This window comes from Acipenser ruthenus, chromosome 4 (assembly GCF_902713425.1).
Source record: "Acipenser ruthenus chromosome 4, fAciRut3.2 maternal haplotype, whole genome shotgun sequence".
NCBI lineage: Eukaryota > Metazoa > Chordata > Actinopteri > Acipenseriformes > Acipenseridae > Acipenser > Acipenser ruthenus.
Genome location: NC_081192.1, coordinates 4,449,317 through 4,463,782, shown reverse-complemented (window position 1 = coordinate 4,463,782; position 14,466 = coordinate 4,449,317). Strand labels below are relative to the sequence as shown.

The window sequence follows — 14,466 nt, the reverse complement described above, 5'->3', positions numbered from 1 at the left end:
CATCATCAGACTGGGCAGAGAGCTTGTATTTACTGTCACAGTGAGTGCCTGGTGTGTGCAGTAATGAGGGCCTCTGTTAATCTCCTCACAGGTTTTGACAACTTTGGAGCAGCTGGAGAAGGTGAGCAGCTTTCAGGAGTTCGTGCAGATCTTCAGTCAGTTTGGGAACGAGATGGTGGAGTTCGCTCATCTGACGGGAGACAGACAGAATGTACGGATCCGCACGAGTTCCTGGTTTTAAAGTAATATGTTTGTCTCGCGATCGTTCTTATCTTTGCCAAACAGTCTACTTGGATAAAAAAATATATATTTAAGTAATGTTTAAGGAAGGTATTACTTTCATAAAATAATGATCTTATGCCAGTACCTTTTGACAAAAAAAAAAAATCAACACGGTATGCTGGAATTATTTCAGAATTGTACAGTTAAAGTCTGATGCTTGAAACAAAGCCATAGGAAAAGTACTGTAGGAAAAAGGAGGGCCTTGAAAAGCATAGATGAGTAAACAGGGTAAGTAAACTTACACTAGAGTGGGTTATCTGTGTCACACTCACAGTATGCTTTGGAGGGTAGTGTATGTAATAGTTGAGGGAAGAATAACATACATTGAGAGCCCAATAATGAAGTCTTAAGAGTGCAAAAACCCTGGGTTCAAATGTAAAGTTAACAACAGTACTGTTTAAAATGTATAAATGTAATATATATATATATATATATATATATATATATATATATATATATATATATATATATATATATATATATATATATATATTCAATAGTATTATGTTCATGTTGTATGATAGATAGATCGATAGATAGATAGATCGATCGATCTCTTCAGTTGTGATTTTGGTAGTTTGGTTGTACCAAACTGTCCCAAAACAAGTATACTTGTAATAGTTTTTTGTTTTTTTTTGTCTTGTCATGAAGTAGAATGTACCAGAGGCTAAACTATGGAAAAGAATGTTGTAAACCAATGCAAAATTATCTATATTGGTGTACAGTCTATGAGCACTGACCCAGCTTGATTCGTGAAAGGAGTTCCTTGATTAGGAAAACAAAGGCAATTTCTTTGATTTTTTATTATTTTCTCTCCGCTTGGGAGAGAATCATTGGGAGTAGGTGAGGTATTGGGCCATGGGGTCTTGGAGTTTATGGAAATACAGAGTGTGTATCCGGAGATGTAGGACTGTGAATGTTTTTCAGCAAAACGTACTACCCTAAGATATTCACAACTGTATTTTAGTGTTTTTTTGATTTGGTATTTTACTGGTTTAAAGAGACCACAATAAATTAACAAAATGAGAAGCATTACCCAGAAAGTTCCAGTTGATCCCTGCAATTATATATTCACACTGTGTTATTTTGTGTCATGTAAAGTCTCTGCCTTGGGCAAGAATCAAGGCTTAACAGGGATCCCAGGTGTACATGTAATAAAAGCATGAACTAATCGGTCAACCATTTCATCAACAAATCAGTGAATTATTTAATTAAGTTAGTAATTATAATCTGCTGTGGAACTTAATTAAGCGATTCATTTTTTTTGTAATGTAGTGTACAAGGAGGTAAACATTCAGAATGCTAATGAACGATGAGGTCTGCTGAGTTGTTTAGTTTAGAATTTGGAGTTCGCTGCACTTGAACAAAAGCACTGCTGTTCTACTGTGCACCAAAGAACGACTTCCATTTCATAAACTTGAGAAATCCACAAGCTCAAGTGTATCGGGGCATACCCTACAGCAACGGGGCGACCTCATAGGCTGTAAAGGTTGTGATGAGGTGCGCTACCTGCCTAGAAGGGTTTCTGTCATAGTAACACACTGGTGAAATGCATGTTACTGTATGTTTAGGATGAAGCATTTATAAAGGTTGTGTCTGTTTTGACTGCATTGTATTTTTTTGTGTTGTGCTCTGTGATAATGTCTGTCAGTTGTAAAGTGTGTAGCTAGTTATGGCCCAGGATTTAAAATGTTTAGCATTACGATTGTTAAAGATGGAGGCTCATCGCCATTAAATTATTTATAATGATATGTTTTGTGCACTCCCTGTTGAAATGTAATATGTCAATGCCTCCCCCCTTTCTAGGATCTGAAGGATGAAAAGAAAAAATCTCGCATGGCAGCAGCCAGGGCGGTCCTAGAAAAATGCACCATGATGCTTCTCACAGCTTCCAAGGTAGTAAACGCAGCCGCTCAAGTCAAATGTGTTAGGGCTATATTTAAAAAGATAAAAGGGGAACACATGGGTTCTTCTCAGCCTAGTTCATTAGTGCAGTGCTTTGGCACATGATCTTCTTCAGCGTGGGCAGCGCATGAAAGATTAAAAACTTTGACTCCAGTACAGGGTTGGGGTCAATGCCTGCTCTCAAACTCCAGTTCCAGTTCCATTTGCTTTTTTAAATCAATTCCCAGTTCCAATTCCAATTTCCACGAAGGAATTGATATTTTAAAGACATAATTGCTGTGATTTGTTCAACTGCTTTCATTTGAAGCCAGTTTAATTGACTAACAGTGACTTTAAGTAATGTGTTGCCACTGTGAGAAGCTAATTTTAGTAGAATCCTGCTAATTGCATTTTGATCAATGGCATTGATTAAAAGGGAATTGGAATTGGGAAGTGGTATTTTAAAAAGGATTGGAATTGGAATTGACCCAACCTTGCTTCAGTACCAATTAAGATCAAATAGTTGATTAGTGCCAGACTTCATGGCAAGGCGAGAGGCAGTCGTTTTTTTTAGTGCTTGTCGGAATAAAAAGAAAAAATTACATTTCACACCACAGCCTTCTTAACCCTTCTACAGTGTATGTTAGAATGGGTTGGCTGGTGCTGTGCAGGAGTAAGAGATTCTGTTTCATCTCTCAAAGACGTGCCTGAGACACCCGGACTGTGACTCAGCAAGGATCAATAAGGATGGAGTGTTCCAGCGAATGAGGCTGGCCCTGGAGCAGGTGATCGAGATAGTGACTGAAGCCAGGCCAAATGGAGAGGGGGACATCCTGCCGGTCAGCATCTACATGGGAATCCGAGAGTTCAAGGTGAGGGGTTCAATCCCTGCTCCTCAGCAGCACAGGGGAATGCGAGAGTGTAAGGTGAGGGGTTCAATCCCTGCTCCTCAGCAGCACAGGGGAATGCGAGAGTGTAAGGTGAGGGGTTCAATCCCTGCTCCTCAGCAGCACAGGGGAATGCGAGAGTGTAAGGTGAGGGGTTCAATCCCTGCTCCTCAGCAGCACAGGGGAATGCGAGAGTGTAAGGTGAGGGGTTCAATCCCTGCTCCTCAGCAGCACAGGGGAATGCGAGAGTGTAAGGTGAGGGGTTCAATCCCTGCTCCTCAGCAGCACAGGGGAATGCGAGAGTGTAAGGTGAGGGGTTCAGTCTTGTTTTTAGCATCTTGGTTTTCGCCCATGGACATTTATCTTGTTAAGGTATCATTGAAATGTTCACTCGTGAATTTCCTGACCATCTTCTCTCAATTCTTGTGTCAAATCTTTTGCAGTAATCCGAGGATTTTGCCGGGCTGCTTGAATGATTCTTCTTTCGGATTTTGCAGAAATCTTTCTTGGTCTTCCACACCTGGAGCTAGTTGCAGTAGTTCCTGTTCTCCTGTGTTTGTCAATAATAGCTCACACAGTGCTTTTTGGTAAACCTAGTTGTTCTGCTATTTTTCTGGTAGTTTCTCCTTTTTCGTTTAGTTGTATCACTGCCATTGAGATCATTGCTGTATTCTTTAGTTTTAACCATTTTTGTTGTTTTTTTGAATCACAAATTTCCAATTTATTTATCAGCACTTGATTATATATTTATTCTATAATTATCATCAGGTGTTGGTTTTCAATCATGATAATTGTCAGTAATTAGCAACGAATGGGTTTCATATGAAATATGTTGATTGCCCAAATACTTTTGTCAAAGTATGAAATTGGTTTTTGCATGTTTTTTTTCATGTTATGCATGTTATGTAATAATTTGTTGTTTTATTATAAAGCTGAATCTCTACTTTTAATTTCTATCTTTCAATAGAACAATTAGAGATTATAGAAATCAAATTATTTGTTTTATATATATATATATATATATATATATATATAGATAGATAGATAGATAGATATAGTTGTAAAAAAGTTTACATACCCCAATGGAAATTCTATAATTTCTAGAAATTTCTCAGCAAATAATTCTAGGAAAAATCTTTTGTAGCAAAGGTTTTGCTTTTGTGGTTGGGGGGGAAAAAAGTTACAAGAAATAGATGTCTACAATTACAGTACACCGTTGCTATAACAAGCCTGTTGAGGTCATTGCCTTTTGTTTGTTATTTCAAGGGGTTTGTTACAGCGAAAGGACAATCAAAATGAATGACTAATTGTTGGAGTAAGTTATTGAGATGATATTGTGAATACAAGTAAAATTGCATGTACCTGTTCGTCTCATGTGTGCTGTATATTCTGCCTTTGCTTTATCCAATTTGTTAAAGAATTTAAATGCAGTACAAAAAGTAAAAATACTGAATTGAAGCTAAACTTTTATTCAACATCAGTCCAGACATGAATCATTTCAAAGTGCACCAAATCTTAATCCAAGAAAGAATCCCCAAATGAGCTTTTTTTGTTGTTGAACAAGCCTGAATACAGGTTTTGACAACCTGTATTCACGATAGTTTCCAGCTTTGTTGCAACATAAAATGATTTTGTTTCGGAGGCAGTTACACAGCATGCATTTCTTAGGACAAGAGAGTTGACTTCACTGCAGAGATGGCATCCCGTGCGTACAGACCGGGATGTTGACAGTGTTTCGTTTATTTATCTTTTTTGGTTTTATTAATTTTGGGTCCAGGGGCCAGGTTCGTAATAGCTGGAGGTTTGCTATAATGAAGGGCGTTACAGCGAGGGTGTACTGTGTTTATTTCAGTAATTTTTTTGCAAAACTCCAAAAATGCTAATTCAAAAGTATTCATACCCTGACAAGGAAAATGAAACGAATAGCTAGTTGAGGCACCTTTAGCAATAATAACCTCTTTTAAACGATTAGGATATTTGTCAGTGAGCTTTTGGCATGATTCTTTAGTGATTTTTGACCATTTTAAACGCAAAATTGTTCCAGTTCATTCACTTCTCTTGTGCACAGCTGCCTTCAACTCATACCAAAGATTCTCAATCGGATTTAGATCGAGACTTTGACTAGGCCATTCCAGAACCTTGATTTTATTCTTCTTTAACCATTCTGAAGTAGATTTTGATGTGTGCTTTGGATCGTTGTTGTGTTGGAAAGTTCAGTTGCGCTTTAAACTAAGTTTTGTAGCGGAGGGTTTCAGATGATTGGCCAATATCTTTTAGTCTGCTATGGAATCCATTTTACCATGTATTGGAACTAAATTTCCTGTGCCATTAGAGGAAAAACAGCCCCATAGAAGGATATTACCACCTCCATGCTTGACAGTAGGTATGGTGTTCTTTTTTTTGTATGCCTCATCAGACTTTCTTCAAACGTAACTACTATCAGCGTGATCAAATAGCTTGATTTTTTTTTGTTTCATCACTCCACAAAACCTTTTACCAGGATTGATTTTAAGATCCTACTCTTAACCTATAACGCCCCATCATACTTAAGGGATCTTTTAATTCATTATATTCCTGGGCGACCTCTCCGATCCCAGGATGCTGGGCTGCTAGCTGTCCCAAGGGCTTTTAAGAAAAACACAGATGGTCGAGCTTTCAGTTGTAGGGCCCCTGTACTGTGGAACGCTCTGCCTGGCTCTATGAGAGGCCTCAACTGTTGCAATTTTTAAGTCAAGATTGAAAACCTATTTTTATGATCTATCGTTTCCATTTTAATCTGACTCAATTTTTATTTTTTGAATTTTGTTTAACTGTTTTGCTGTTTTTCCTGTTGTCGTGTGTGTGTGTGTGTATATATGTATATGTATGTGTGTGTATATACTAGAGTTTTATTACTGTTTTTGCAGTTTTATTGTTGATGTTTTGAACTGTTTTCTGTTAAGTGCCTTGAGATGGCTCTGCCATGAAAAGTGCTATATAAATAGTTTGATTTCATATAAAGTTTGGGGAATGACTAGAAAATGTAGATTTACAAACAGGAGAATTGTCTCTTACCTCTCACTCCTACAGACTTTGCGCCTCATCAACAAACATCTCCCACTGCCTGTTTAACCCAGTAGTGAAACTCTGCTGCACTGATGCTCAAGATAGATATACCTGCACATGCTAGACCCTAAACTGGACACTTTTAGCTCCCAATGTTAACTGTTAGACTCTAAAGTAGCTTCCTTTTTGTTTTTCTTAAATTCAAGCTCTTTGTGAGGGTAGGGTGACCACCTTTTCAAAATGTAAAATGTTTTTTTTTTTTGAGGGGTTGGGTGTTGTATATTTACACAATTTATACTATATGCTGCAGGGGCGGGGCTTTGCTCTAAACATCAATGCTATGGTTTGACGCTAAATTGGTAAGATTGCACTGTGTCTAGGAATCTGGGCCAAATTTCTTCCCAGAGTCATTAAGCCAGGGACCGGGACTTGATCTTTACATTTAGGGACTGTCCTGTCCAATTATGGACGGGTGGTCATCGTAGTAAGGGGGGGGGGGGGGGTCGGTGTCAAAGCTCGTCTCCACCTATTGTAAAATAATGCCATAGCAAGGGGGGGTGGGAGTTTTAGATGAGGGGGTTTGACCTTCCCCCCCAGATTTAATTAATTAATTAATCAAGTAAGTAATTAATTAATTAATTATATACACACACACACAGTCACCTCCAAAATGATTAGCACCCTTGATAAAGATGAGCAAAAAAGGCTGTATAAAATAAACAACACAGGTAATAAGCCATATGTTATGCTCAAATATATGGGAAAACCATATTCTTTTATTCTAATACAATTGCTCAAAGAGTTTTTTATTAACATGTAATAAAACATGTTCTCAAAAAGATAGGTGTCACAATTCTTGGCAACCCCTAAAGATTCTTATAAATAAAATCAAACAAAATTAAATCTGTATTAACATTCTTCTACTTTAAGTTCATCTCAGTCTTAAGGAACTGTATTGCCTTCCATGGCTTCCTGTTTCACTGGGGTATAAAAATGAGGTAACACGCATATGAAATCCATTTGCCATCCATTTGCCATGGGGAAAGGCAAAGAACTCACAAATGAAAAGAGACAAATAGTTGTTGACCTTCATAAATCAGGCAATGGGTACAATAGCTAAAAAACTAAATATACCACTTACTACTATTAGGGCAATAGTTAAGACGTTCAAAACCACTGGAACAGTGGTAAACTTGCCTGGTAGAGGACGCAAGTGTATCTTGCCCCCACGCACAGCGAGGCAGATGGTTCGGGAGGCAAAGGGAAATCCAGGGGCCACAGTTGGAGAATTACAGAACTTGGTTGCATCTTGGGGTCACCAAGTCTCCAAATCTACAATTAGACGCCACCTCCATGCCAATAGGCTATTTGGAAGGGTTGCCAGAAAAAAAGCCTTTATTGAGAGCAACCAACAAACGTAAGCGCCTGGAGTTTGCTAAACTGCATTGGCACTTGGATTGGAACCGGGTGCTATGGTCAGATGAGACGAAAATAGAGCTCTTTGGCCACGCACACCAGCGGTGGGTTTGGCGTCAAAAGAAGGATGTGTGTGCAGAAAAGAACCTCATACCTACTGTAAGATATGGTGGTGGATCTTTGATGTTATGGGACTGTTTTGCTTCCACTGGTCCTGGGGCCCTTGTTAAGGTCAACGGCATCATGAACTCTACCCAGTACCAGGACATTTTAGCCAAAAACCTGGTTGCCTCTGCCAGGAGGCTGACACTTGGCCGCAAGTGGATCTTCCAGCAAGACAATGACCCCAAGCACACATCAAAATCCACAAAGAAATGGTTGATTGACCACAAAATCAACATTTTGTGGTTTCAATTGAAGAGGGCAGTCCATAAGCGCAGACCGAAGGATATCAAGGATCCGGAAAGATTCTGTATGGAGGAATGGTCTAAGATTCCTCCCAATGTGTTCTCCAATCTCATTAAACATTATAGAAAAAGACTCAGTGCCGTTATCCTTGCAAGGGGAGGGTGCACAAAGTACTGAAAACAAGTGTGCCAATAATTGTGACACTTCATTTATTTTGGAAATAAATTTATAATTTGAGATGTGTAATTTTGGTTGATTCCATTGAATCATTAATAAAATCAAATATATTCCACATGTTGGAAAATTACAATATAGCTCAGTACTTGTATTATTTATTTTATACAGTCTTTTTTGCTCATCTTTATCAAGGGTGCCAATAATTTTGGAGGTGACTGTATATATGTATATATTCACATCTTAAATGATAATAACTAATCACATTTTTTGGTTTGGTCACGTGACAAAAGAAAGAATGTATACGGTTATTATTTTAACTGCTTCAGAGTTGCTACAGCGTCATTGAATTCAAGGAAAAAAAAACTTTATTCTGGAAATGTGGTACACCACATAATTTAGAATTAATTCTAGTATCAATAGTATGAATGGAAATCTGTTTCTCTTTCTCTCTACTACAAAATAAGCTTCTCCTTAAGCCTCCCTTGATGGAATTATACTGGAGTTATTATATACTGCCTGCCTTCGTATCCTCTGTATATTGGGTAACTGATTACAGATACTGGCATTGAAAATAGAAAAGCTGTCCAATCGTTTTGGCTAAGAAAGTCATGCAAATTACAAAAAATAATAATAACTGGCCAACTACACTAAGACATAGCTAGAGTGGTTTAAAACACAAGATCGGTATGGTGCTTCTACCTAAGGCTGTACATTGTCTTTATAGTGCTTTCAAACCTCCTTAACACCCTTAAATACTTCCAAAGAGCCATATTGTGGTGCTCAGTAAACCATCTGTTTGACAGCCCTGGAATATAGTGCTATTGAATTATGATTGACGTTAGCATTGCTAGTTTAGGAAAGTAACTATTGATATTACATTGAAGGTGAATTTGGGATGTCATGCTTAATGTTCATGGCATTTATTTTATTTTATTTTTGCAATACTGATCCTGCATTTCTTGCTTCCTGGAGGTGTTTAATCATGTACAGTTTTGTGGAAGGCCATAACTGTGAACAGCACATCTCCACTTCAGTTCTGAAACCCTGTACTGTTGCTCAGTCCGCCGTTTTGAATTTGCAGCTTCATTTAACTATTCATTTATTTGGTCGTTAGCATTCTCCGCCAGCCATTCTCTGCTTCCATTGACCCAGTCGTGTGAAACCATAGCCAAGGTCTCAATTATAAACGTGCTGCCTTGAAATGAAGAATTTAAGGGGCATCCTAGTAACTCAAGTTTAATGTTTGGTTTAATCATGCCTGCCCCAAACAAAGTGAAACCAATCTATTACTTGAGCTACACATTATTTAGACAATAAATTATGTGTGTGTGGAAGAAGTAAGTTCTCACTTAACTTCTAATTAATACAGAGTATATCATTTGCTCTGTTCATTTCCGTGTTTTTAAGGAGTTTTAATAGTTTTGTGTATAAACATTACTTTTAAAAATGTGGATAAACATATAAACCCCCTCTAAAACAATTGAAAGGGGTTACATAGCCAGCAAACTTGATTTAAGTAACCAAAATGGGATTTTAAAAAAAAATGGCTTTAACAAAACATTCCTTAAAACAGTACTTAAAGATTTGCAAATGCTGTATTTTCGCCTCATTTTTAGTGAGGAAGTCATCATAAATCCATTCAAAAGGGGCGGCTGTATTTAGAGCTGCCGCTGTTTAGATCAAGGGTTGTCCATCTTGTCCCAATTACTTTACAAGATAATTAACTGATCTTCAGCAGGGTCAATTAAATAATGATATACCTGGGGGAGTGTGTGCGTGTGTGTGTCATTCCCTGCATGGCACAATGCATCATTTCGGTATTCTTGCTCTGTGTTTTAAGGAGCTCAAGGCTAATAACTAGATTATAGTTGAAAAGGGAGCCTAGTGCTTTCCTTTTTTTTCTTCTTTTTTTCAGACGTAATAAAGACGAGGATATTGATCTGACAAACCCCTATCAGGAACTACAGTGTTTATTTTGTGTGGAATCACACAGTACGTGTCTGTTTTATGAAATGTGTGAAATCCCCACAGTCTTGCATTGTTTACCAGAAAGAGAGAGAGAGAGAGAGAGAGAGAGAGAGAGAGAGAGAGAGAGAGAGAGAGAGATTTGCTCATGATGGCCAGCCCTATTTCAGATTTGTGCATAAACCAAAAGCAACAAACACATTTCCAGGATATTACTTGGCTTTTCACATTGTGATTATACTCTGATCAGAACTGTTAGAAAATACCTTGCCTCATTTCCACCCACCCTGCATTTCCTTCACAAACCTCCCAACCCCACTGGAAATCAAGTCAGGCTGCATGAGTGGTTACCTATGTGAATTCTTGCTTTGACCTGTGCAGGGTTAGTTTGACAATCTGAAGATTGCAAGCGGCTTGTCGGCATTGATCTTCAGTCCTGATCAGCAAGTTGGTTGCAGCAGTGAAGCAACATTCACACTGCACCTTTCAAACTGACTTGTATACATAAGAAAAAACAAAAAAAGAAAGTCGGAAAAATTTATGATAAATTGAAAAATAGTATATTCTTAGTATGTTGTTATGTATGGGATTTTAAGAATATCACCTTTGGTCACATTTTTTTTATTACATTTTTAGAAAGTTGTCTATGGAGTTTGAGAAGTTGCCCTGCCAAAATATTACATTATAAAACAGAGGCACAGATAGGAAAGCTAGCACAATACCGTTATGCTCACAGTGACTGAAGGAGGTATTTTCTGTCACTGTAGAACCAGCTGGAAAGCCTGCGAGAGGGCCTGTGCCTGCTGTCCAAGGAGAACCTGACAGCCTTGCTGGAGGTGGTCCTGGAGCACACAGAGGACTTCACAGATTCGGCCTACACCAGCCACGAGCACAGGGAGCGCATCCTGGAACTGTCCCGGCAAGCCCGGCTGGAGCTCGAGCAGCTCAATGCTGCCTGGATGCAAACCGTAAGTGCTTCAGCATTGCTTCCTAACACTACTGCTAAAAAAACGTCCTACCATAACCGAGGCCCACATCCAGCTACTGGTCTGCTTCTTCTTCCCAAACCTGTCGGGGGAAGCTACGCTTTCTTTCCTTGATCTCCAGTTTGGAAATTCCTTGGTGACAAGAGAAAGTCCAGTCATTTAACTCTGCTTGGGTGTTTTAAATCTCTTGTGTTCTGACTTTGCACTCGGCTCTCTGTTTGTTACAATAGGCAGCACCTTGAAAATGTATTCATTCTATACAGCTATGAACGAGTACTGTACTGTACTGTACTGTACTGTGCTGTACTGTACAAAGTAATAATGGACAGTTCTTAAAAATAGCTTAGGGTTTACTTTCACATTTCACATTAGTCGTTCTAGTTTAACCATTGATTTATTGTGCAACCCAGGAGGCCAGTATTGGTGCAATCTTAAAGGAGGTTCTACATTTCAGTCGTGCCATGAGTTTTGCAATAGTTTCCATTAAACAGATGTGTTGTTGTCAGCCTGTATCAGCGAGTTACTAAAGCTCTGACCTCTTGCTGTAAGGACCAGGAAGAATATTCTACACAAGCGCTAGAACGGTGCAGTCTGATATTTCTGGTATCAAGTAGACTCCTTTTCTGTTGGATTGCTCTGGTCTGTAAAACTACCACAAAGCAAAACTTACTATTTTCTTTCTATATGGCAGCAAAATCCTAAAGCCGCAGAAGCAACTGAAGAAATGGAGCTGGCCATTCTTAAAACATGTCAGTGTATGAATGAACTCAAGAAAGAGGTGAGTTACTTTGTCCAGCCTAGGATAAGATTACAGGGGAGGAGGAGCTGGCCATTCTTAAAACATGTCAGTGTATGAATGAACTAAAGAAAGAGGTGAGTTACTTTGTCCAGCCTAGGATTAGATTACAGCAGCTCTGAAAAATAACTGCTGGTATAAAATGGTAAGAGTAGAAGGAGCCGTCTCATTGGCTAACAAGTGTTCTAACCGGTGCACATATGTCACCAGCTTGGAACTTTCAGAACCACTCTACCCGATTCCCTTGACAACCAGTTAACTTTGGTACATGGAGAGGGGAGGGGGTGGGGTGCCTTGTTATAAGCACATTAACACACTCAAGGTAGTATAACAATACACCCCTGGGCGTGCTGATTCTATTTTGTTATTGCTTTCGTAACTCATGGTTTCTAGTCAATCCTTTTTTTTTTTTTTTTTGCTCTGTTTGCTAATTGCACACAGTTATCCTAGTTTTTGCAATTTGGTACTTTTTCAAAGTAATAGAAAGAGTCCTCTGTTTTACAGCAGCTTCTGTTTTAAAATCAATGCAATGATTAAATCCTGCACGCATGTAAAGCCATATATGTAGCCATGACGAATCAAGGAAAATGTCAAATGATATTCAACACCTATTTGGTATGGCTGAATGCATGAATGTTAAAGTTTGGCTTGTCTGGAGATGGTATCTGTTTAACAGCACTGTTTCTCTTTAGCTCCACAATGCAGCAGCAGAGCTGGCTGCGGACCTGTTGAAGTACCATGCAGACCACATTGTGCTGAAAGCCCTGAAGGTGTCGGGGGGGGAGGGCAGCCTAGAGGCGCTGGCTGAGTACACCTGCAAGCTGTCTGAGCAGAAGGAGCAGCTTGTGGAGGTGAGAGACCTCTGTCTTCATGATAACGGAACAATCTTGGCATAATAAGCATAATCAATATTAAGAATCCAGCATGTTAGATAGATAGGTAGATAGATATAATTAACATGTGTGTGCGGAAGTCTAAAATGTAGTTTTGTTTGTTTTTCCTTTTCTATTCCTCCAGACCTGCCGACTGCTACGACACATTTCAGGAACTGAGCCCCTGGAGATAACCTGCATCCACGCAGAAGACACCTTCCAAGTGACTGGACCGCAGGTAGCATCAAGCAGCATGTAGTGCTGTAGCAAGCTTCAGTTTGTTGTTATTACCTCTGTCTTGCTTGTCTAAGTATCCAGTATGGTGTCAATACCGCAACTGTACTGTATATCTTACAGCAGCCATACTGTGGTTTTACACACAAGCCTTCTTTCAACAAATGATCTATGTACATCTTAAAAACTTCCCATTACCATACATGCAGTATATTTATTTTTGTAGAAATTAATACATTCTGTATCAGTTAATCTTAATACAGTACTCCTTCTGTACTTTACTGTGCGAGGTCCTCTCATTAATTCCCTGCCCTTGAAAAATAGCCATGTTTTAATGTACACTAGTGTCACACTTACTGTACTCTGCATGAAACTGGGCATTGAGTAAATGTCTAAACGTGCAAAGTGATCAGCTGAGTTTCCCTTCATAGAAAACTGATGTTTGTTTTGTTTTGTTTTTAATGCCAAATTACGCAGTACTTCCCTGCGTCCATCCAAACAAATGTGAAGGGGGTTCTTTCTGGGATCATAATCATGAAACCCAAGTCACCAGAGAGTGAGACAGATAACAGTTTGTTCTGTAGTCCATGAGCCATCGCTGCATGAGGCTTTAGGAAGTAGTGGGGGGGTAGTCTGCCAAAACATGTTTGTGTAAAACAATTAGGACTTAGACTTGTATACAAATGCAGCAGTGTGAAGAAGCCTAGCATAATGACGTGCCTGATGTGGCAATTGGCGACTGACCCAGCGAACCCTGCCAGAAGATCTGCTAACAGGACCCAGTGTTGTATCATTAACTTGTAACCTGTCTCCAGATTCTCAGACCATGTAAGGGAAAAACAGCAGGCTTCCTTTTTATTTATTTATTTTTATTTTACCTAAAAGCCAATAGTCTCATTGTCCCCAGAACCCTGAGATGGAGTTACAGTCATGTACAATCTTGCTCTATTATATTTGCAATAATACACGAGAATACGTTTTCATGCTCTAATGAGAAGGAAATCGTATACTGTTTCCTAAAGCTAAAGAAGGAACGCTCGTAAAATAATTCCAGAAAGAGTTCCAAAAATTGGGATGCTTTTGCAAAAAAAGGATACAAAAACAAACAAACGACATAATGACTATTCTGTTAATTGATTGAGTGAAAGGGCTGTGCATCAGTCTGAATCTTTTGAATCTATCTCAAACAGCAGGGTACCTAGCCTTCACAGGGCATTGCAAGTAATTTCCTTTTTACAGGCCAGTGCTCTGGTTAATTATCGGTCCTAATAATAAATGACACGTTGTGCTACAAAAGCATCAATCACCTTCGTATTTTTGTCACTGAAATAATTAGGCATTGGCTTTGCTTTAGGGTGGGCTACAGGTTAGGCAGGTTATTATTGCATAGAAAAGCCCACATCTAGGGGGAGTTATTGCTTCTATTAAGACTAAAAATAAAGAAGACATGATGCGAGTCACTTGGCTGAAACAAGCAGTCTTTTATGTTGTTAAAACATTCTGAATTGAATCCA

At 38.9% G+C, this 14,466-nt stretch overlaps 1 protein-coding gene across 3 annotated transcripts in view; it reads left to right on the top strand.

Moving 5' to 3' along the window:
• The window catches only part of LOC117400505 (alpha-catulin-like), a 104,013-nt gene that overhangs the window by 70,636 nt on the left and 18,911 nt on the right, over positions 1-14,466 (top strand). For all 3 annotated transcript variants that reach the window (XM_059021515.1, XM_034920616.2, XM_059021517.1), the window contains 7 exons: positions 92-211; positions 2,089-2,178; positions 2,868-3,038; positions 10,832-11,032; positions 11,742-11,828; positions 12,539-12,697; positions 12,864-12,956. In XM_059021515.1, coding sequence (XP_058877498.1) covers positions 92-211; positions 2,089-2,178; positions 2,868-3,038; positions 10,832-11,032; positions 11,742-11,828; positions 12,539-12,697; positions 12,864-12,956 — 921 coding nt within the window. The remainder of the gene's footprint in view (positions 1-91; positions 212-2,088; positions 2,179-2,867; positions 3,039-10,831; positions 11,033-11,741; positions 11,829-12,538; positions 12,698-12,863; positions 12,957-14,466) is intronic.